This window comes from Chaetodon trifascialis, chromosome 4 (genome assembly GCF_039877785.1).
Source record: "Chaetodon trifascialis isolate fChaTrf1 chromosome 4, fChaTrf1.hap1, whole genome shotgun sequence".
Taxonomy (NCBI): Eukaryota; Metazoa; Chordata; class Actinopteri; order Chaetodontiformes; family Chaetodontidae; genus Chaetodon; species Chaetodon trifascialis.
This window is the reverse complement of record NC_092059.1, coordinates 9723668-9747645: the sequence shown is the minus strand read 5'-3', so window position 1 is coordinate 9747645 and position 23978 is coordinate 9723668. Positions and strand designations below refer to the sequence as shown.

The 23978-nt window shown below is 43.4% G+C and overlaps 2 protein-coding genes across 3 annotated transcripts; one reads left to right on the top strand and one right to left on the bottom strand.

Moving 5' to 3' along the window:
• Positions 1–548: 548 nt before the first annotated feature.
• ssbp3b (single stranded DNA binding protein 3b) lies at positions 549–16595 on the top strand. 2 transcript variants are annotated; one of them, XM_070960228.1, is made up of 18 exons: positions 549–748; positions 1462–1534; positions 1681–1742; positions 1831–1915; positions 9258–9347; positions 10416–10490; positions 10729–10791; positions 10900–10963; positions 11047–11120; positions 11352–11416; positions 11512–11560; positions 11884–11919; positions 12043–12097; positions 12188–12252; positions 13918–13996; positions 14145–14173; positions 14286–14387; positions 14611–16595. In XM_070960228.1, exons 1-18 carry the CDS (start codon positions 693–695, stop codon positions 14638–14640), a joined length of 1152 nt encoding a protein of 383 aa, XP_070816329.1. In that variant the 5' UTR covers positions 549–692; the 3' UTR covers positions 14641–16595. The 2 variants fall into 2 exon arrangements, with proteins under 2 accessions (XP_070816329.1, XP_070816330.1); XM_070960229.1 differs by lacking the exon at positions 10416–10490 and having other exon boundaries at positions 576–748; positions 14611–16160.
• A 2810-nt stretch (positions 16596–19405) lies between these two features.
• dio1 (iodothyronine deiodinase 1) lies at positions 19406–21231 on the bottom strand. The gene is made up of 4 exons (XM_070961725.1): positions 20839–21231; positions 20618–20761; positions 19905–20104; positions 19406–19561 (listed from the first exon to the last, which is right to left on the bottom strand). Exons 1-4 carry the CDS (start codon positions 21173–21175, stop codon positions 19496–19498), a joined length of 747 nt encoding a protein of 248 aa, XP_070817826.1. The 5' UTR covers positions 21176–21231; the 3' UTR covers positions 19406–19495.
• Between the last annotated feature and the right edge of the window lie 2747 nt (positions 21232–23978).

The following is a 23978-nucleotide window of genomic DNA, read 5'->3' as shown; positions in this document are numbered from 1 at the left end:
TATGATGAGGCAAACATATGCAGTTCTTCCTACAGTAGAAGTTGCTGATAAGTAATTCAGTTAAAAGCCAGTAAAATATAGAAAAATACAACTATATTGGTCGAACGGACGAAAATACTGACTTCATATAGCCAATAAAAGTAAAACTATTAGTAAGAGTTAGTGGTTTATAATTAAAACGAAGGGTAAAAAGAAATATAAACCTCTGGTTAAAAAACTTTTTTCGAGGTACAATGAATTTTGTAATTATTCTATATTAGAAATAGGTATTTTCATATACACGTATATATTTTACCGTGAAATATTATTTTGTAAAGAAACAAAACATGTTTCGGTTGATTTCCAGAATAACCGATTTACACTGCATATGCTCAAAACAAGTCAAGCAAACAATTACGGAGGAACTATACATTTCTTCATTAAATTACGCTCCTTTGATACAGCAGCTACCAACGTCAAAACAGCAAACTGGAAGCATGAAGAGGCAGACCTTAAAGCGAATGGCGCGCTCTCATTGGTTATTGGGAACGTCAATCAGGCCTGGCCCTGCCTCTTCCCCCCGGACCAGGCTCGGTTGAGTCGTCGGGTTGAGCAGGAGTGCGGTTGGAGTGCGAGAGGGTCGCGGCCGCGATGATCTGACAGATGAAATAGCGAAAAAAGAAAGAGAAGGCGGGCGTCCTCCCACAAAAACAATGTTCCCCAAAGGCAAAGGCACCCCGGTGCCGTCGGACGGCCAAGCACGAGAAAAGTAAGCTCACAAACGTTAATTATTGTGTGTTTTTGCCTCGTAAGTTTTTCCCTCTTGCTCTCTGTTGTTCGCTGGACAGGCTAGCAAGAGGCGATTTCCTCCTACCGAGAATGGAATTGAATGAACCGCCTTGTCTGCTCGCCATTCCTTCCCTCAGCTCTGTTTCTTCTACCTTTGGCTCGCTGCTGTCTCTTTACACCTCTGCCCACCGATACCGAGAGCAGTTTGGTTGTGTTTTAACCGGCCGTTGTCTCGTATTTTTGCGGATATTCAGTCGCGAGCTCGGAGGGGAGAAAACAATAACATCGTGTTGCCTCACAGTACATTGTTTTCTCTGTTGCGCTCCGGATCGGCTCCGTTTTTATTCCCCTCAGCCCATCAGTGCCTCCAGGATACTCTACCTAGCTCATACACAGTAGGCTGGTGCTGTTTTTCTTAGTATTTCACATCACGATGTTGCTGCTGCTTTGGCACTTTGTTCCAACCTCCTCATTGTGGTGAATCTTAACCTGGCTTTGGCTTGGTTACACAGTCCCCATTTAATTTTTTGGCATAGGCTATTTGGCAGCCATTGTTCAGTGGGCCTGTACCCGATTCAAGTCACTCAGTGTGCCCGTTGAAGAACATTTAACCTGCTTTTTTGAAGCTGATTTATTTTATTATTTATTTATTTATTTTGCTAAATTAAAAATGATATTTTTCCCCCCAAACAGGTTGGCTCTGTATGTCTATGAGTATTTGCTGCACATAGGAGCACAGAAGTCTGCACAGACCTTTTTATCAGAGGTATGATGATTTGGGGAAAAAGTTCCCTAATACCCTTTTTATATTTAAAAAAAAAAAAAAATCATGTAAATGTATTGCATGTACTCTAAAATTTGAATGCATTTAATTGACACACGTGGCTAATTACTGAAATCCCTGTTTCTTAGATCCGATGGGAGAAAAACATAACACTCGGAGAACCCCCTGGATTCCTACACTCCTGGTGGTGGTAAGAGATAACGTGCTCGTCTCCCTGTAAACACGTCCAGGGGTTGTTTGTGTGGTTTTGTTTGCTTCATGACCTGTCTTGTCCACAGTGTATTCTGGGACTTGTATTGCGCTGCACCCGAGAGGAGAGAGACATGTGACCACTCCAGCGAAGCAAAAGCCTTCCATGATTACGTGAGTAGTGCTTACACTGGAAACTGTTGCACAGATTGCTCCGTCTTCTGCTAAAGAAGACAACAGCTCTGCTATTGAGACTAAGAAGTGGTGTAAGCAATGTGCCTCCGACTCCGGTTGTGCAATGAGTCAGAATTTTTGGTGGAGCTATCAGAGCACAGACCTCATAATCTCTGTTTGTCAACACTCAAGTCCGGACAAAATCTCAAACATTCCCTTTCAAGAGTGATGCAGCTGCCGCACTTCAGGCTGTTGTGATTCCCCTTGAGTGTGAGGAATTATAATGATTCACCCCAAAATTATGCCTGTCTGGTTTCTGCCATTTTTACATTTTTTGAGTATGTTTGCTCATTTTTTGTATTCCCCCTGCACCCTCCTGTACCTGTATTTAACCGCCTAGTGCAGATTGTGACAGTATATATATTTTTTCTCCTCCTGAATTTACGATCGGTCATCTTGCCCGTCGGTGGGCCAACATTGAGCTTTATAGGCTTCTGGGAAAATGATGCTGATGTCAGCATGTCCTGAGTCAGACCTGTCGAGTGCGCTCCCCTTATCCACGCCACGCTCCAGCTCCCCGCCTCAGTTGTGAAGACGAAAAGAACCTGCTGTGTGTTCTGCACAGCTTCCCGAGGCTTTGTACAGCTCGGTTCTTGACAAAGACCTCCAGCTGACCTGATGTGAAGTAGCTCAAGTACATGCTGAAACGTATTATCTGCAATGACATAATCCTAGTGGATTTGAAACTGAAGAACTGTGAAGGCGGTCTCGTATCCAAAATCTATGAAACGTCGCTCAGGACAAGTGCATCCTCTCATGATGGCGCATCCACATTTGCGTGGTATTTGTGCTTTGCATCCTGAGAATTATGCCATTTTAGACCGTTTTTCTTCTTCGTGTCCTGCATTGTTTCCTACTTTGAGTCAGCGTTCAAAAGGAAGATCAAAAAGAGTCTCATGAGGATCAAAGAAAGTGTGAACGGTCTGTCAGTGGCGTCTCCTGTTCCCACCCTTGTGATTCTCTGGTCTTATCCGAAAAGATGAGACGAGCATCGTTCGGCTGATGTCAATAAAATAAAGATGCTTATTTAGGTTCTGCTGCGTCAGCATATTCAAGGGAAGACATTAGAGGTGCCCTCTCAGGATGACTGATACGCAGCCCGGTTTGTAGGTGGGCTGGTGGTGTGTCAGCCAAGATGGGGTTAAAACATAGATGTTGGCCCTGCTCTTGGCAGATAGGGTTGTCAGGGTAACAGGCCTCCTGATCTTGGCGGTGACCTGGGAGCCAGGAGGGAGGCTACGGCGAGGCTCTGCCCTTTCAATAACCACGGTCCTTATTACTCGAACTCAGACAGACACAGGAGGAGCGTGTTTTGTTTGAAGCCAGCCTCTTCGTTGCCCAGCCTGTTTTATAATAATTGTTTGCAGTATCTTTGATTGCTTCTTTATGTCAGGTTTGTTTTCGGTTGTGTCTTAAATTGCAGAATACAGCTGAGTGTCGCCTATTTCAGAATACTTCAGCTGTTTAGGACCAATCGTCTCTCCGAGCATTAATTACCACTGTATTCTTAAAACTCTGTGTTAAGCAAAGGTGTGAGAACAATTGAACAATTTTTTTTCTAAAATCGTTTAGCAGTTTCCTTCATATGATAATGAGGAAACCTCACCAGGCCCGTTTTGAATGATTAAACAACACAAAATAAGCTGTTAGATTGCAGCCGGTGGTTTGACTGAGACCGTTTTCATAACGTGGAAAACATTAAGCAAATGAGGGAGCAGTGAAACGTCACTCTGGGCTGTGTGCTGCTGTGGTGGGGAGCTTTCAGAGTTTCTGTGTGGCCGGCGCTCCCAGACATCTTGTGGTTGCCCTTCGCTCTGATGTTGGTTCTCCTTGTGTTCGTTTGTGGATGGTGGGGGTCAGGCAAGTGTGTGTGTGTGTGTGTGTGTGTGTGTGTGTGTGTGTGTGTGTGTGTGTGTGTGTGTGTGTGTGTGTGTGTGTGTGTGTGTGTGTGTGTGTGTGTGTGTGTGTGTGTGTGTGGACAGTACTAGTCCTTGGACCCTCGCCTTTGTCTAGGTGTGGGGGAGGTGAGTGCTGCTCTGTTAGCCGACAGCACTCGTAAAGCCCCGGCGGCCTGATGAACGCTCCCCGAGGGGCCCTGTCGCCATGGCGTCAGCGTCTGATTGATGGCTGTCATGGAGCTGAGGGGCAGATTGGAAAAAAGGAAAGGGGAGTGGCACTGTGGCATATGCCCACCACCGCAGAGGAGCAGAGGGAATAAAAAGGGGAGGGGGTTGGTGGAGGAGGAGAGGAGGGAGATGAGAAGTGGAAGGGACCTGCTAGAAGTAAGGAGAGAGAGAGAGAGAGAGAGAGAGAGAGAGAGAGAGAGAGAGAGAGAGAGAGAGAGAGAGAGAGAGAGAGAGAATCCAGTCAGGATTCAAAGTGGGTTTTATGATGTTGATTGATGGTTAAACATTTACAAGCTAAACATTGGGGCTGGTTTCTGTTGAGTGTTGGTTCCAGTGGAAGAAGTGAGGCTGTTGTGAGCACGCTAGGTCAGGAGCTGGCAAGGCCGCATCACGTCTCCTTCATCCCCTTTTAAATATTACATTTTTTCTTCTTTTGTTTGTCTCTCCCTGTCTCTGTATACCCTTTTTTCACAGTTACCCCAGTCAACCTCTTGGCCATCCTCAGCCTCCTCCCTCTTTCCTTCTTTGCCTCTCCTCCCAATGTGTTCCCCTGTCCCCCTCTCTCTCTTTGTTTTTGTAAAGAGAGCAAGAGCACATCCGCCGCCACTCTGGCCTTTTGTAACCTCCTTCAGTGATTCAAGAATTCAGAGAAAATTTGTTTGGCTGGAATTGCTCGTGTGCTCTTAAGTACACACATTTACACGCTGAATCACGGTGGGTCGAGGGGGTTGTCTGTCTTAAAGGAGGTCCCCTGGGGAGTTGTAAGGAAGGCCCCAGACAAGAGCCTCATGGCCCGGGGCAGGGCTCAGACATCTGCCCCTTTCCTGTACCAGAGAGTCTGAGGCGAGACTTGGTTCGTTTAGACCGAAAGCAGCATCGAGCTGTTTGAGACAGCCCAGCAAGCACAGCTGTGGGCTTTAGTGGAACATGATAAAGATCTAACACAACATGCCTGGGAACACACCATGCACATTTTTAGTCTGCAAACAGTTTCTGACTTCTACAGAGCCGTATACATTGGTGACATTGTTTTATGGCTTTGTGGTCAATACATTAAACACAGTTTCATTTTTACTTCGTTACTTCTTTGCAAAAACTGCATTTGCTGTTTCACTGTGAAGGGACCAGACATCTGAAACTAGCCATAAACTGTAGATCAATCTTTATCTATTATAAGCAGAGTAACTTCTTCCTGTAGAACATCTTCATGTGTTTATGCTGAAATATAACACACACTTTCCTGGAGTTGAAGAATTTAGTACTGATGTTGATAAAAATATGTCACTCCCAGAGGAGCAATTTATATGCCATTCTGTTGCTATAAGAATGATGAATATATTTAGAGACAAGCTTTAATTAATAAACTCATTGAAGCTGATAGGAAAAATGATCTTAATGTCTACAAATGCCTGATTTAAATATATTCTCTACTTTGTTAAAAGATCCCAAAGTACGAGTTACCAATGAATTTTGAAGAGATCACGAATAATGCCTTCACCATTTCATGCAAGTGACTTGTTAATATTCTTAGGCTATGGCGCAAGCTTTGTGGTGTATTCAACAAGGTGCAAAGCAAAAACATTACAGCTGATGATGCTGACTTTACAAAGTGCACAATAATGGAGGTCTGGTGAAGTGTCTGAAGCTCTCAGAAAGCCAGACGTTAATAAAATACGCTAATCAAAAACTTGTTCCTCTTCCTGCATACCATGATCTGGGAGGCCTTTTATTTCCTGTCCTAAAGCAGAAAGCAGTATATAATCGTATAAAACTGTAAAATAGTAGTAATATCAGTGAGGCTGTAGCTCCAGCTACTCTCCTACTTTTTTTTGCGTCATTACTCTTAAAGAAATAATTTCCAGTTATCATCACATTTCCACTGTGTTCATGTGCTTCTCAGATGCTATTGCAATAGTACCCAGAATGCTTGTGTGTTGGTATACCTGTCGGGCAGGCAGCTTACATTGAGTAATGGCCGGATGACTCCTCTCATGTGAGTAATTGTGTCAGGCAGAATAGGATCTTAGTCCTTGTTTAACTTGCATATGGCTGACTTGTCTGAGCAGTTCAGCTCTTGCAAAACAGGTCGTGCTGTATGTATGCAGATGATTGGGTTGTATTTTTAACTGCTGTAAAGTATATAATCCCAGTATGGGGCCGACTCTGACATCAGAATAAATGCCAAAATGATGCATATTTAATAATAATCTGATGTAAAGAGGACAGAACATTAATGATGTTCGTAACTCATTGGAAATGCTTCTTTGTCAGATGATAGAGATGCTAAATGTAAATTATAATCTCAGGTGAAAATGCCTTGTATGTTTTATGCATGCCGTAGTCTCACTGTTAAAGGCTTCTGTAAAACATCATTCAGAGCCGTACTTGTTTACAATGGTGCCACAAAGACTTTATTGTGTGCATCAAGTTTTAGTTTGCTTGTCATGTGATTGTCGGCGTGAATCTTCTCATGTCAGGCACGGATGAGAAACCTCGTGAATACATGTATGTGCAGATTTGATAGGGTATAAAACTGCATAATTGATGGTAAATCCTACCAAAGGCAGCGTGTTGCGCTTCAGAGGTACGACGAGTCTGAGAGCGGTTGATGCCGAGAAGTTAAATTTGCAATGCTTTGTTTGGCCCTGAGAGAGTGCTGCATCGACCTGTCGTCACATCATCATAATCCTTTTATTGCTATCATATGTATATGTTATTTTTTATCAGTGTGTTTGCTGTGTCGTATGTATGTGTGTTTTTTCCATTGTTACCTCCAGGGTAGGGTGTAGCATGGGCCAAGGAAGAGCCCATTCAACTTTGGAGCAGATCTGCTTCACGAGGCAGATACACAAAGTATTATTCATCTTTAACATTACGCGATGAGGCAGCTGGCCCTAAATAATGACATACATCCTAAAATCCAGTAGATGGTAGTAAAGTTAGATGACAAAACATAGCCAGTAGTACAAATATGATGACCCCGCATCACGGCACTAGTAAACCTCTGGGGTAGCCTGCCCATGTAACGCTCCAACTTCTTACCTTCATACAGAAAGCAGTCCTGAGGGAGCGCTCGGGCACGGGGGTCTCAAGGGTGAACCGGTATAACTGTAACACTGGCACAATAAGAACAACACCTTTTTTATTTTTTGCGTGATGCTCTTTTGGAAATATATCCAGACATATACTGTATTGTGGTTGGTCATGTCTGCTAAATGTGTGCATAATCTGAAATGATGTGAACTGACATTTGTCTCGCCAGTTTGAAATAAAAAGTGGAACTTGATGGAGGCCCTGCAGATTCGCCAAAACAAAACTCTGGTGTTGACTGCGGACTTTTAACAAATTAAAACTTAACTGAAAAGTACAAACTGTCATCACTGAGGGAGCACTTGGTTTCTGGGCCTTTGGTAGAGACCGGCCAGGTCACTAAACATGGGCATGCTGCACCTTAGTGGGATCGCGTTTTATGGTTTCTGGGTATGTGAGCTATGTCGTTTAAGTTGGTGCTCAACAGGCTGTGAATTTGAGTGAGTCACTGCAGGTCCACAGGCGTCCCACTGATTCTTATCTGACATAAACATCTTAAACTGTGGAAATTTAGTCAGTTTAAATGTATTTAAACACAGATTTACCCAGTTCTAAGAGCCACCCTGTCTGCATTGGGTGCTTGGTTGAGTAAGATCTCCAGAAAATATCTTCTCCTGCACACATAGCAGTATATTCTTTAAAGCAGAGCTCAGATGTTAGTCATGTTTGAGGATTTATCAGTCTCGCAACTTGCTGATTTTTTCCTACAGCGCCCCATGACACCGCCTAGTAAAGAAATAGGATTTACAGGCTGTCTGTGTCTCTGTGTCCATGTCCCAGTGGTGCTGGGGCCTGATGAGACGTGACTTCTCCCCGTGGCCTCACTTCTCTCCCTGCTGAGGTATTTCACAGTGGCCCTGCAGTGGCAGCCTGAGCAGATATAATTAGGGGAGGTGCAGTCGATATCAGGGAGTGTGTTGGCTATTGACCAGTGATGTCTGTAGAGCTCTGGACAGAGACAAGGCGTGTTTGTGAGTGGGGGTTCTGGTACATCCATCCCTGTAGTAATCATTGCTTCTTTGTGTACATCCACGAGCTACGTATGAACAAACAGGACTGAAGGAGCTTCTCTTGCTCTGTAGCTCTTCTCTGGAAGCTAAACCCCACAGCTCTGAGGACATTAGCCCATCTCAGATTGCTTCAGCTACAGGGAAGAAAAACTCAGTCAATTAGGAGCGTGTGACTGAAGCAAATGGCACATTAGTGAATTAGGACTGCGGTTTGAGCAGGAAATCGGCCCAGGAAGCCCCTGCTGTGCAGCAGCACTTTGGAGCCACTGACTCAGTGAATCCCACTGATCCTTATCTGATCCACTGGATCAGCAGGGCTCAGAAGCCTCAATAAGGGCCCCATTGACACCCTTTACTTATTGGAGACCCACAAATGAGGCAGGTCTGCCAATCGCATGTTGGTTTCTTTCACTTTTTAGATAAGTCGAGGGTGGGTTAAATGATGCTTGAACAGCAATTACATAGAATTAGATTCATTGAGTCTGTCCGAGCGTCATGAAGCCTGCACGCATAATGCACACGAACCCTTTCAGATCGATAGCCAGCACAGGTTTAGCCTGCGTCACTGTGTTTGTCCAAGACAATATTCAGTTCCTCAGATGTACTCCTCCTGTGGCCAGCCGTGCCAAGAGCCAATGCTGTGAATGGAAAACAGACTTCCAACAATAACACTTCATCGGCATGTTAAAGATCATTTTCTCGTTAGCCATCATCATTGATTGATTAGTTGTTTGGTCCATAAAATGTCAAAAAATGGTGAAAATCACTGTTTCTCAAAGCTTTGGGTGATGGACTAGTGTTGTTCACAACCCAAAGAAACCAGAAAATATTCACATTTGAAAAGCTGAAATGAGATAATTTGGACATTTCTCCTTAAAAACAATTAATCAGCTATAATAGTTGGCAATTAATTTAACACTTGAAAACTTGATTATTTGACAGATTCTTGCAGCTCTAATACATGTGCTGATTGTAGTTGGATCTTAACCAGTCAGCTTATCTTTAAGTTAACACTGTGTTGTAATATTGCTGTTTTGTCTCTTCTTCTTTTCTCAGAGTGCAGCAGCAGCTCCCAGTCCTGTGATGGGAGGGATGCCCCCTGGTGAGGGCATGCCAGGAGGACCCATGCCACCCGGCTTTTTCCAGGTCAGCCAATTGCCACGAATGATCCTGTCCATGACTAGAAATACTCTGACTCCAGAACCAATTATCAGAATTGTCGTATCGGCGCTTCTGTAGGCTCCAGCTTTGTGAAGTGCTGTCAGGGTTTTGGTCATCTGCATCACGTTGGTATCCGTACTGCTTTTGTCTTTTGTTTTGCTCCACTCTGCTCAGCGAACTTGTCGTAAACGTCATAGACATTCTGTCTGCCTGGGCCCCTCCAGTGCTGTAAACAGGCAGGCGTGGCCTGACCATTTTCCCTAATGGAGAAATCGAAAGGTGCAGCACCTACTGTAAATCAATATCTCATGAGGATAAACTTGGCAGGCAACTGTGTGGAACTGTGGCTGTAAGAGGTGACATAAAATTGCAGTGTTGCTCTGCCTCCACTAGACCGAACTGTTCACTTTAAATCCACCAGCTTATTACGTACTAGAAGCCACAAAGGCGTGACTCATTATGTGATCATGTTAATATCAGGAAAGACATTTTGACATTGATACATGAAGGCACACGCACTCACACTTTCCATACCAGAATCCATTGGAGGAGGCTCAATTAGACCCCTCACTCTGTCAGATCAGCAACATTAGCGACACAGTGCCGGTGTTTAGTGTTGTTATACAGCTAATTGCATAGAGCTTAATTGATGCTGTTAATTCAGGGAAATTAGCACTGATAACATGCTGCATGCAGCAGGCTTCTTAATGTCTTGACTGACAGGCAAAAGAGCATACATCCTCTCCATCTCCCTGTCTCTTTTCTCTCATCCAAGGCTAAGTCATTTGCTTGCTCCTCTCAGCTCAGTCTCTCTCTCTTCACTGTGTTGGGTACATGAAAACGAGCTTTTTGTTTTTGTACATTTTTACCTTTTGTTTTGCGCCACACTGGGTCTTGCACTCCGACTGTCCTCTGCCCTGCAGTAACCCTGCTTCTCTCTGACCCTCTTTTGTCGCTTCTGTTTCTTGCTCCCTCTTTCTCTCCGCCTCATCCTCCCCCCCGTCTCCCTCCTCTCTCTTCCTCCTTGCCTCTTTATTTTGTGTGGTGCCACAGGGTCCTCCTGGTCCCCAGGGCTCTCCTCACCCTCAGCCTCCTCCCCCTAACAGTATGATGGGACCTCACAGTCAGGTAACTCTCCCTCTCCCTCTTTCTCTCTTTTTCTCTGTTTTTGCTCTCCGCGGTCATTTGGGAACGCTGGTTCTCGGTGCTGATGCTTCATGCTTTGGCATTCGTCTCAGCTCAGTGCTTTATGCTGCTTTCAGCACTCACACAAACATGCTGTTCAGAAATTAGAGTATTACCACATTTTGAGATATTTATGTCATTTACTGACTCATCTCATGGAGCAATGCTGTTTCTGCCGTAGTCCTTCATGTCGCCTCGCTTCGCCGGAGGCCCAAGAGGTCCCCCCATCAGGATGGCCAACCAGGTACAGCTCACACACACACACTCTCACATTATGCAGAATGCATAGTGTACTACAATAGTGTATGTTTAAAACTGCTGTTTCATTGGGTCTGTGTTTTAACCCCTGTAGCCGCCCGGCGGAGGACCAGGTCCTCACCCCATGCTGCCCAACATGGACCCGACACGACCACAAGGTGTGACTCACTTAAACTACACCTGCAATAGAGAAATTATATCCTGGCTTCTTTCTTATAAATTTCTTTTTTTTCGCCTCCAGGTCATCCTAACTTGGGGCCAATGCAGAGAATGAGTGGCCCTCGAGGCATGGGACCCATGGGGCCCGGCCCTCAGGTAGGCTGTTCTGCTTACATGGAGTAGTCTCACCTTAGCCTCGATGGGCCGTTAGTCATGGGTCTCTACTAGACTGGTGCTGGTGTTGTTTTTGTAAATTTTGTACCAGCCGATTCCAAACCAAAGCCCTTTTGATGGTCATATTGGTGGTTTGCCTGGATTTTTCTTTTAGTACTATACCTTGCACCCGTTTCACAGAAAATATGATGATGTTTTTGTTTGTCTTCTCAGAACTTCGGTGGTGGGATGAGGCCCCCACACAACACCATGGGTCCCGGTATGCCAGGAGTGAACATGTGAGCTTTATAAAATTTTGTAACTATATTGTCTTACAAGTCTTTCAACCTGAATGCATTATCTTACTGAAATTTCCATTGGTCTAACCATCCAGGGGCCCCGGGACTGGTCGGCCATGGCCCAATCCCAATAATGCCAACTCTGTGAGTGCTAATGCGCGCGCGCATACACACACACACACACACACACACACACACACACACACATAAACACTCACATGCACCCAGAAAAATGCTGGTTCAGATTGCAGTCAGATCTCCTCTCAGAGCTGCCGAGGTCTAATGTGTTCCAAGGTTCTAGTCTGGGATGTAATTGTAGTATTATGTGTCACGGTTTCCACAGACAGTTGGACAGACAGCCATAATGGTATTAGGATGATCAAATGATGAATGATGACATTTTGAGGTACAGAAAGGGTTTGCACTCACCCATTTCTGGTCTGTAATGTTTGTTTTTTTGGTTTCAGATGCCTTACTCATCACCCTCTCCTGGTGCATACGGGGTGAGAGCACATCCTGGCTTCTTAACGCACACATACCACATGAATTTCAGCTGAGGAAAATAACATTTTAAAGGAGGTTTTTGCATGTAAATGTGTAACATATCCTTCATGTCTTCTCCGCAGGGTGCTTCTGGAGGTGGCGGTCCCCCAGGAACTCCCATCATGCCAAGCCCTGCAGGTGAGCACTTTCCTGATTCAAGCTCTTAATCATTACCATTTTCATGCACATATCCAGTGCAAATGACATGTATGATTACACCTTTTCCAGACTCAAACAACTCTGGTGACAATTTGTACACCATGATCAACACTGGACCCGGCAACCGAAATAATGTAAGTTTCTTTCCATCATTCTAAGTGTGGATATTGTGATCATTGAGCTTTGCAGAACTAGAAAATCATTTGTTAACACTTTATATGAAGGCTCACACATTCACCATTTACTAGTTGTTTATTAACATGCATATTAGTACCACGCTGGCTCTTTATTCGTCCTCATAAAGCACATATTGATACCTTATCCTTGCAATCAGGGTTATTATGGGTTAGGGTTCATCATAATTCATGTACAAGAACTTCTGTACTTGCTATCAGTAAGCTATAATTAGGAGATTATTGAAGGAAACCTCTTACTTAATGGTCTAATAGTTGTAGGATATGGTCATGCAGAATAAAGCATAATAAGTCCCTTAAAATTACTAATAAAGAGCCAATATGCTTCTAATATGCAACTTGTTATTACCGAATATGTGTACCTTAGTATTAAGTGATACTGGTAATTTTTTTTATCTCACTGCCAACTTAATCACTTACATCTCTTTTGTACCAAGCCCACAGCCTGTATCAGTGTTGTCCTGTGACAAGCAATCTGTTTTAACAACAACACACCTAAACATCCTGTTCAGCCCTGTGAATTAAATGGGGGTCACTTAAAAGTGGTTGGCAGAGGACAACAACTCAGTGGCTGAGGTATTTAGTGTGCTGTGAGCTCCACTGGTCGTTAAGGAAGGCTTGTGCCATTAACGAAACACTCGACGTCTCTACCATTCATCTCTACACACTCCTTTGTCTAATGACTGCGTGCAGCTGGTGGGACGGTGACGATTTCCATCCTCTGGTCTATACGTCCATGTTGCTGTCCAAATTCATTTTGGAAATCTAAAAATCCCTAAATTAGTGAAATTCTTACACGGACTCTGGTGCCAGCCATGTGTTAGAGTGACTGAACCTGGTTTGAATTGAGATTTAAATTTCACAATGTCCTAGACCACCAAATTTAAACATTATGTGACACAGTTAGATTCAGGACTTCAGACAGATCAACACATGTCGACTCGAGCCCCTGCCCCTGCCCCTGCCCCTGCCCCTGCCCCTGCCCCTGCCCCTGCCCCTGCCCCTGCCCCTGCCCCTGCCCCTGCCCCTGCCCCTGCCCCTGCCCCTGCCCCTGCCCCTGCCCCTGCCCCTGTTCCTGCTGCAGGAAGAAGAGAGACCACAACAGAAAACACTGGTCATCATCTTTTTTTAAAAGAAAAACACATTTAAAGTATTCAGTTTTTCTGGTTTATTTAGCAAAGTCCACTTCCTTGAGCATAAATAGAGCAGGTCTGCATAAAAACAGTTTCACTCAACACCAGCATCCTGACGTCTCACTAAAGCACATTTTCACTGCTCCTGAGTTTCACTTATCCACCCAGGAATGTACAGAAGAGATTCTTATAGTAACAAAACAAATGCACTTGTTATACTGGTTCCGTTTGTGTGTGTTATTTGACACCGTAGGCTACTGTTTCAGCCACTCTCGTGGAGCTGGACTGATCAGAACGAGGATTTTTCAGGTTCACAGGAGCAGAAATGAGTAAATGCGCTGAAGAGTAACAGAACTCTTTATTTTCAGTCACTTTTACCTTTGAACCTGGAACTGTTGACCTCCACTGTTGTTGTATGCTAACTGCGCGGTGGAGGTGTTAGTGAGTCCATGCCATCTTGTTTCCCCACCAGTTCCCTATGGGCCCCGGCTCTGACGGACCCCTGGGAGCCATGGCTGGGATGGAACCACACCACATGAACGGGTCACTAGGTAACACCACCCACTACAGCACACTGAATAACACTACACAGATTTTTAAGATTCAGCAGTCTGTTGTATGTCAGATGGAGCCACTTCTGAACGCCTTTCTTATGGTCAAAGAATACAAACATTGTTTCTCATATTGTTTCGTTCTCAGGCTCTGGTGATATGGATGGAATGAACAAGGTAAATATTGTAACCGTGCGGATGATCTTTGCATTCAGAGCTCAGTCTTGACTCGAGTGAAATGTTATACATTTAATGAAAAAAAAGAAAACATTGTGCACTCTGTCTCCAGAATTCCCCAAACAATTTAAGTGGCATTAGCAATCCTCCTGGGACCCCAAGGGATGACGGGGAGCTGAGTGGAAACTTCCTCCACTCCTTTCAGAGCGAGAACGTAAGTCTCCCTTTGTGCCAAGTCCCTCTCCTCAGCTAACACTGCACTGGTGCTTTGATGAAGCCAGAGGTAGAGCGCTGTTGACCACACAGTGAAGCCACAGTCGCAGCTTGTTAACATCACCGCCTGCAGCAGCAGCGTGGAGAGCTAGCCGGGCGTTTGACCCTGGAGAGCTCGCGGGGAAAGGCCGTGTTTTAATCCTCTGTTCTCTGTGCCTCCGTAGTACTCTCCAACCATGACGATGAGCGTGTGACCCCCCCACCTCCAACCCACCCGACATTATTTGCCATCATTCCGAGGATCTGAACTCACTATAGGACACGGCCAAACACATCAGCACCGAATCAGGGACAGGCGCCATTTTGGTTCCACACCAACGCCAGAATGCTGATCGGAGAAAAATCGAAATGGCTGGCGACTACTGCTCCTTGCTCAAAATGAAGGACAATTTCTCCATTTATCACAACCCCAAGTGTGACAAAACCAGCTACTGAAAATGCATACATGACACGTTTTATGTTCTTTGCAGAGCCCCCAGAAACCCTCCCAGTCCCCCTCAACCCTAGAGCGAAGAGGAAAAAAAAAAAGGTTGAAGTTTACCTCTTGTACTTTTTAATTATTGCTTTGTGGTGCAAGATGTGCAGGAAATGTCTCCGCTTTTGTCACTTAAAACACTGGAGAGTGTGTATATGCATTGTGAGCTTGGAACGTCTTTGTCTTGTCATTTTACTTATCGCCATGCATACTGTGTCACAAAAGTCAGTTGACATAGGACTCAGATTTTGCCTTTTACTCTGTGGCCACCTTTATGAATAATGTACTACTCTTCCCGATGCCCACCCTTCTATTTAAAGAGGTCTGAAAAGACGGCTTTTATTGTGACGACCTTTCACGGTATGTAAGTGCTCAGATGGTCCTCACAATGTCAGACTGATCCCGTTTGATCAGTCTCAGTCTCTTATTTTGACAGCGACGCGATCCTGCGCTCTTTGCTGTTTTAATTAAAACGGCGAGACTGCTGTTGCGCTCCGTCGAGGGAAACCAGACGTTGGCATAAGAAGTGAGTGCATGAATGCTGAGAATCTGTGTACAACATACTACCTAGTGCTGCTCTTCTCTATGTGGACACCTGCTTTAAGATGTGGTGTATATCTCTTTACCTGTCTGTGCTTAACACTCTGTGCTCCTCATCGTCGTAGCCTTCTGTGTTATTTCCAGTTTGGTTGATTATGATGAACTGGCTATGAATGAGCTGCCCATTTTAATCTCTCACACATATTGGTTGTTCATATTTCCCTCCTGTATCATTGGTCGTCCCCTTGCTCCTGGCCCCTCTTGCCCACCCACACATTTTTTTTATATTTTGATACAATCTTTGACTACGTATATATTGCCCCAGTTATTCAGAGTTAGTCAAAGCTTTCTAAACCGATTCTAGTAGGCATCATTATAAACTTAGCGGCAGTGTTGTAAATGTGATGAATTTTTTGTTTCTTTTTTTTTTCTTCCTGTGAACATTACACATTATACACATCTGTCCTATGTTGCCTTTATTTGCTGATATTTTTTTATTTCAAATTGAGGAAAGATTGCTTGTTAATATAATTTTACAATAACTTAACTTCCTGTGTGGGTTGTTTTATTTTGCCTGAATGTTGATTTATACGCTGTCACATTTGGAATATGCTACTGAAACTGTGGTCGTGAAAAGTCATGTTAAATTAATGCTTAAGTTATACTTTTTTTTCAACTGATGCATAAAAAATACCATACAGATTGATGTAATTTAATGTAAAAGGAAGGATCTGTCCTCACCAGCACAGAATAGCTCATTACTTTGGGAGAACAGAGGTCCAACAGCCAGCAGCTAACATTACATCCACACCTCTGCCATTTGACTGCCACTGCTCCAGCGGCACCACACACACCAGCCTGTGGCAGGCAGGATGCATGGCCACCACCAGATCACCGATCACTTATTTGCACCTGCGGTGGAGCCAGGGGTTACTGTAGTCCACAGCCACCAGACCAACAAGAGGAAATCCTGGAGCATGAAGGAGACTCAATGGCAGGCAAACACTCTGCATGCTGTGACATGAGGAAGGGACAGTTTCACTTGCCAGTGGTTCTCAGCCTGAGGGGCGAGGGCCACTGCAGTGGATCAGGAGAGGATTAAAATGGTTGGAAATAAGAAAAGTTCTACGACACAAATTTGTGTTCATTTTCTTTTTTCCTAATCTTTGTGGAGACTTTTAAGAAATATGGGATAGTTTTATCTACCTGTGATGAGGGGGTCACATGCAGACTCTACTGCTGTATGTTAGAGGGTCAGAAGCAGAAAGGTGGAACCTCTGGTCGACACAGCATTGTGAACTGCAACAAATGACAACAAATATTTACTTGGTAGGCATTACACTGCCATTTTTCACAGTGCACATAGGATAGTGGTGAGATATTTGGGAGGGGTGGACAGCTATAAAGCTTTAAGACAGGCATGTCGAACTCATTCCACAAAGGGCCATGTGGCTGCAGGTTTTTCCTCCAACCAATCAAGAGCACACAGTCTGACCAATCAGCTGTCTGAAGACTGAGATCAGCTAATGAAATGAGTCAAGTCTGGTGTGCTGCTGCTTGGTTGGAAAGAAAACCTTCAGCCACACGGCCCTTTGTGGAATGAGTTTGACATGCCTGCTTTAAGATGACCTTATAACTTCCTTCCATACGTTTTCTGAAAGCTAGGCGTTATTACATTATGGGAGTTAATACCTTTTTTTGTGGGGCAGCTACTTTTGAAGATGATACAAACTCATCCAGATGGGTCACTCTGAAGCCTGGGAGCATTCAAGGAAAACAGCCTCATGTTTTTCTCGTCCGTTGTTCTGCTGTTGGGTTAAAAATGGCTTCACATTGCCCTCTGGTGGGCTTCAGTGGACCCTCCTGCTTTGCACAGACCTTTGGCCTAGACACAGTATTTACCATCCCTAAAAGCCAATGAACATATTATACAGGCTGGCCTTGGTTTTACTTAAGATTCATACATGAATCTTAACAAAAGTTTGCGCTTGGGAGGATCTGTCAGCGTTCTGGTTCCGGTGTAACAATAGGAAACGAGGCTGAGTCGCTGCTGGCCGCTCTCCACAGGATGTGGCCTGGCTGGGCAGCAGCCAAACCTGCTCTCCAACATCAGAGCCACACACTTAATGTTATGAAAGCTGTAGCCACACAAAACTGCTTTGTTCACTACCATATCCTAAGAGCAGACTTGTAACCGTGAGTTACGATCCTGTAGTTTTTAAGTCTTATTTGATTAGTCTCGGGGGCTTTTTATGCTTTATATGTCATTACTTTTTTTTCCCCAGGATTTACTTTTACTGTCACACACTAGTCGAACAAGTCACATTACCACTAACCCTGCTCTTTTATAGCGTGGATCATGAAAAATATTACAGGAAAACATTAAAATGTACCCGAGTAAATGAGCAGGTTATTCATTTAGTGGGGACAAGAGGCAAAAACTACAGCAAAGACAAGAGGGAAGCCAATTAAACAAATTATGAGAAATACTGTTGGGACTCTAATTATACTTACCTTGAGGGAAATTAAAATATCTGTTGCATCCACAGTACTTTCCATTATTAAAATATTTATTAGCCATTTTGTGCTCATTCACTATTTAAATAGGCTTTCATCAATGAAACACAGGCCTTGAAAAGCCAGAAAAAAACAAACAAAAAAACCCGTCTTATTTGATTACATTGTTTTGCAACACTATTGTAGGCAGGTTCATTGTAGTTCAGGATCATTTTAAAGGCACTCGAAGTCCAAATCAATGGATGTGCCAAGATTAGACAGTTGAGTATTAACTCATATTCACTGTACCCTGCGTTCAGTACAGTGTGTTTACCATTTATCACTTCCAGACAAGACAGCAAACAACAGCCACAGTGCCATGTGGTGGAATACTGCTGTGTGTGTCAACATTAAAGCCCTGCAGCCATTTTCTCTGAGGAAACATGATGTAAAAACAAAAAAAAGAAAACCTCTGGAGGTTTGCAGACGATCTCATTTTGTCTTAATGGGTCAGCGGGAGAGAGAGGATGAGTCACAGCGACTCAGAGAAGCGACAATACGAGTACAGATGTGTGGAAAACAATGGCTTATTCTCATTTGAACAATTTACTGTGAGAGGAACCACTGTGATCATCCATGTTTTCCGAGTGAAAACTTAAAAAAAATGTTATTTATACTGCAGCCTTTTTCATTTCCACCGCACAGATCCATAGATGTTGCATATAAATTGAGAATGATACAGGAGTCTTTTCAGGTTATTTTTTTTTTATTATACTACAATATCAACATTCAAAAACTAATTGTATTGTGAACATTCAAAAGAAAAGCAGATGGTTAATCAAGATGTTTATGATACATTAGATGAGTCAAATCATGAATGCTACATAATTCAGAGAAGGCCTACTTTTAAGTCATCTTTGAATCAGATTACAGTTCCCAGAGGTTTGCACTGTAACCATCATGTAAAAAGCAGCCTCCTCATGTAAAAACAGACATGATTAGCAAAGATTAAAATGCTGATGGTATACTTAAAGATAACTGAACCTGCAAGAGAAGTGTAAAACAAGAGCTTTCATTGACTTAAATGTTTAGGTCTTTTTAACTTTACAGTTTGGTGGCGTCTCCTGTACGTCATGTGCGATACCTCAAACTCAAACTCTCCACTGAACTTTCTCTCTGTGCTTCACTTCATCTGGCTACAGAAGCCGACGGTTTGATCCGCAGCCGTCACCAAGAAACACTGAGAGGCGGGTTCAAGCTCAGAGATTGAGAGCGAGATACCTTTTCGTGATTTACAGGAGAGCCTGAAGGCAATATTAGTGCAAGTTTGGAGCAGTTACAATATTTCTACGCATGCAGTGGTTTATGTAAGACATGCCAAAGAGCAGCATAAGAACTACATGTAGATATTCCAGTGTATTGATTTAATTGTTGTGTTATATCAGTTATTTGTTTACAATGTTGACATCCCCGTCCCCTTGGAGCCCTCTAGACTGGATGGTTAATACGTGGTTTGACTTGAGAGTTAAACAACCTTCTTATCTCATCTTCTCCAGGAACTGACGTACCTCCAGTGGATTGTAGCCCCAAGGCCCCATCAACCCCTGGAGAACACAGAGCGAGGAATGTTAACGACACATAAGGGATGACATTTGCATTTTAAGCAAATGCAATTTCACTAAGAACATACCAGCAGCAGACATCAGCGACGTGACTTTATCGTATGATAACGTACAAATCGACATTTCTGGCATGGCTAACATTAGCCTGGCTCTGTGCCAACAATAGGAGTGTTGTATCTGTTTGTTGTACTGCTCCTTCTCACGCAATAGCATGAGAAGAGATTGCTGTTATTATCTCGAATAACACCATCGCGTGAGAAAAACAATCAGGCTCACATAACATAAAAGAACAGGAATTTGTCTCGGTGTTAGTAACAGATCTCACCTTGTAGACAACTTTCCCAGCCTGCAGAATGTAAAGCCTCTCAGGCTGAGCGCCATATTTTATGGCAGTGACATTATTCATTTCATCCACGACCACGGGACACAGGGGGTCTTTTTGAAGCAGGATCTGAGCTGCAGACAGCCTGTCCTCCAGGGTCCGATGCTGGCTGATGTCAAAGTTGTTGGTGAAGGCCCAACCGTCTGACACAGAGAAAAACTAATTGATTTTACCGGGATGACACTGAATGCAGCAGCACATCACAATTAATATGCATATAGTAAATCCTGTTTTATGGTTGGTCTGTAAATGATTACTACAGCACGAAGAGTTAAAGTACTTTTTAGGGTGAAAGTACAGACTATGGTAGTGTTATTCATCCCATCTCATGAACTTAAAGGACTTCTATAGGCTATAGTTACGCTCTTTTGGTAAAATATGATGACACAAGTCAAAAAGAAAGATCACTTCTATGCTTTTATTTCTTCATTGTATTAAGTGATGTTTTCATGCAAAAATAAAAATTTTAAATTGGTGCATTTAAAAAAGCTGTAGACAAGATTATACTGTATGTTTTAGGGTGAAGAAAATCAAGCACACATCCATCTTCAGAACTTCTAAAGGCTTTATTTTTGTCTGATGTGCATTTTCTGGATGCAAAGTCCCTCCAATAAATGTCTTGATGGTGATGACTACACCTGACAACTTTTACTCACCTGCTGAATGTGCCTCGGCGATGTACACCACAAGAAAGTCAGCTACATCGCTGAAGTCTTTGACGAGTTGCTTGAACTCCTCAAGTTTGTAGATAAACGGAGGTCAGGTGCAGCTTCCAAAACTCAGCACCAGCGGTCTGTTGCCTAAAGGGAAAATACAGGCCAGAATTTAGAAGCAGAGAGAGATGCAGCTACATCACTGCTGGACTCTCACGACGAACCTTTCAAATATTTGCAGATACTTGTTCTTTTGCCTTCCATGCTGACCACAGGTGAATCTGGAGCTTTCCCTCCCACGAATGCCTCTTGTCCCAGAGACAGCCACATGTGATGACAGGCAGTTTTGACGAAGTTCATAGAAGCAAACGTCAGACCCCAATCCTCATACTTAAAGTTGGGATTCTGGGTCATGGTGGTCTTTTCACCCATTTTGAGGATGATCTTCTTGGTGAGGCTTGGTGAAATAAATTGCATGATCCGGATCACGAAATTGAGCCCTATCATAAAGCAAAAAAAGGACGCCGTCGACACATAGACCATCAGTTTTTGCAAAAACATGCTTGCACCTTGGTGGTGAAAACCCGTTTCCGCAAAATCTCTGGCAAAACTGCCATCTGTTGTTTAACATGTCTGTTAACGCCCACTCGGCTAGAGGTCGATAACAGCTGCATTCAAGGCCTGTTTCTGAGCTCGTAATTTCTACACCGCAAGTAGCAAATACGTGGGGCTGCGTTCTGTTTCCATCAAAACGTTTCAATCCACAAATTAATATTAACAATTCCATTTTACCCGACCTCCAAGAAAGTATCTTACTTCAAGGTCTCTCTGTAGGAGGCTTTGTCCGAAGAAGTAGGAGAAGACATATCACATAGACATGGAAACATATCAGCATTGTTGGGAAAGTTCACTTTCTACATGAACTAGTTCAAAGTTCAGTTCACAAATTTTAAAATGAACTAGTTCAGTTCATAGCTCATAATTTAAAATTTTGAACTAAATTCACCGTTCCAAAAATGAACTAGTTCATAGTTCTTTTTTCCCATTTGTTGCTGCGAGCTATTATTTTTTTTTTTCGAAATTATTGACACAGACCACATAGAACCACAGACAGCAATCATGTTAGCAGTTTTAACACTGTAACTATGGGTCAAATTTCATCTTCATATCCAATTTTGAATCCCTATCTAACCAGGGTTTACATTAGCATTGAGGGGACAGCATTTCCCCATTGCTGCTTTAACGCTTTGCTGCTGTCCATTCAATCCACACTAGTAGCAGCTGCAGCTTTCACCTCATGTGACTGAAGTGCGGATTTTCTTTTTGAAAGCCGGCGGGCAAAGTTTGCACAGAAATGTAAGATTTTTACCATCCTCATCGACCTTGTCATAAAACTCGTTTAAATGATCATACGACGCCTCCATGCTGCTTCGTCGCCTATATGCTGGTTTTTGTTTTTGATGACGCATGGGACGATGCGACACTGGTGGCTGGTGTTGCCAGATTGGGTGTTTTTTCCACTACATATTAAGGCCTGTTTACGGTGTGTTTTCGCCTGGAAGGTGTGTTTTCGCCTGGAAGGCTCTATAGAAATCTGGCACCCTATTGAACGAACTTAAACTGAGAGAGCGTGCAGTTCACAGACAGTAATACAGTACGTTCAGTTCATGTTCGCCCAAAATATGAACGAGTTCATGAACTATCGTTCAATGAACGCGTTCAGGCACAACACTGCATATCAGTCCCATGGCATGAAGCAAATGGAATTTGATTTTTTAAGGACAGGCCTTTCCTTGGCTAGAAGATGATCAGTCCATTGTGGCCTCAGCACCATGAACGTTACTCGGTCAAGTTGGTTCATTAGCAATTACCAGTTACCATTTCCTACCAGACTGAAGGGGAAAAGTAAAAAAAAATAAATAAAAATGAAATGCCCCTCTTTAAATATATATCCATGAACTCGCAGATATTTACTTGTCTACCCGAAATGCTATAAAAAATTTACTCCAGTCATTCTGCAGACTCAGAGTCGCATACCACTAGAACAGCAGTACGACAATTTAGCATTAGTCACTTTCGGCTTTTTACCTCTGTCGCTCTGCACACGCCTATTTAATCGCCAAAACACTGGTTATCTCCAGCACTGATGAAGCTGTCATAAGAATGCGAGGTATAAGAGACACTATAAGAGATTTAAAGTTATACCCGCGGGAGGTAGAGAGAGTAGAAAGCAAATTTACAATGAACATTAAGCTAGCTTAGCCCGCTGAAGCTAGCCAAATGTGGGGAAGTCGGCGTTTGTATTTGGCACGCGCCGCTTTCATTATTAACGGTTAATTCCGTCAGACCTGGTACTGGCTATCAAACTGCTGTTGCTAGCTAGCTGACGCCTTAGCAAACAATTTCTATGCTACTTAATTTAACCACATGAGACAGAGCGACATGGTCATCTCACTTCTGACGTCTCTCTCGCCATATGGTGAATGTAAGTCTAATTTAATTTTTATGGTTTTGTCAAACTGTTGCCGCCACCCGATATATGTGTAAGGACGAGGTCGAGTTTGCTAGCTAATGTTAGCTCACATGTGTCTTCACCACTTGCTGGAGTTCAACTCTGCTTTGCTGCTGCTTCCTATGGCAGTACTGCGTTTACTAAGGGAATGTAAAATCTGGCACATGTATCCCATTACTATGGATAATTATTTGTTATGTTGACAGGTCATAACATTTTTGTTTTAACTAGGTCTGGCACACTTGCTTCACCATGGTCATCCCCACTGATGGGCAGCTTTCTATACTCAGTTCCTGCATTTATCGTGCATCTGGTTGCTTTTCCTGGTACAGCAGTATTTGTCGCAGACTATAACGACGATATGAGCTAACAGTTATTGTAAATGATTCACTTTTGTATCCTTTTCTCCTTGATGTTAATCATGTCCTTGCTTGCAGGTAACTGCCCCAGGCCACCTTTGATTCATGTTATCACCATGATACAGTGTGTGTACTTGAATTTGTGCACTGTATTTGATAAGTACTGTTTACTTTTTAATGCACAGAGTGGGTAGAACTGGGAGGACCAATAGAGGTCCATAGCTCATTTTTGCAGTCGGCCCCTAATCTGCCCATATTCGTTACCTTGTCCAAGTTACTTCCTACCACATTGGTGACAAGATGTAAGAGCACCATAACAGAATCCTCTTGCATGCAACAGTGTGTGGACTAGGTTTATAGAAAAGGCCATGAATACTAAAACTACAGGCCTGCATGAGGCACATATTGTTGTACTTGATCTGTCCTTATCTATAACTTCACCACTCCTAAGTTCAAAATCAACCAAATCTATGAAGTGTTTGGCAGTTTGTTG

Excerpts from the sequence above, each read along its gene's own strand:
- ssbp3b (XM_070960228.1), top strand. The coding sequence starts at position 693 with ATGTTCCCCAAAGGCAAAGGCACCCCGGTGCCGTCGGACGGCCAAGCA. Across the intron at positions 11,417-11,511 it reads GGTATGCCAGGAGTGAACAT|GGGCCCCGGGACTGGTCGGC; the intron begins GTGAGCTTTATA and ends CTAACCATCCAG. Across the intron at positions 11,920-12,042 it reads CCTCTCCTGGTGCATACGGG|GGTGCTTCTGGAGGTGGCGG; the intron begins GTGAGAGCACAT and ends TCTTCTCCGCAG.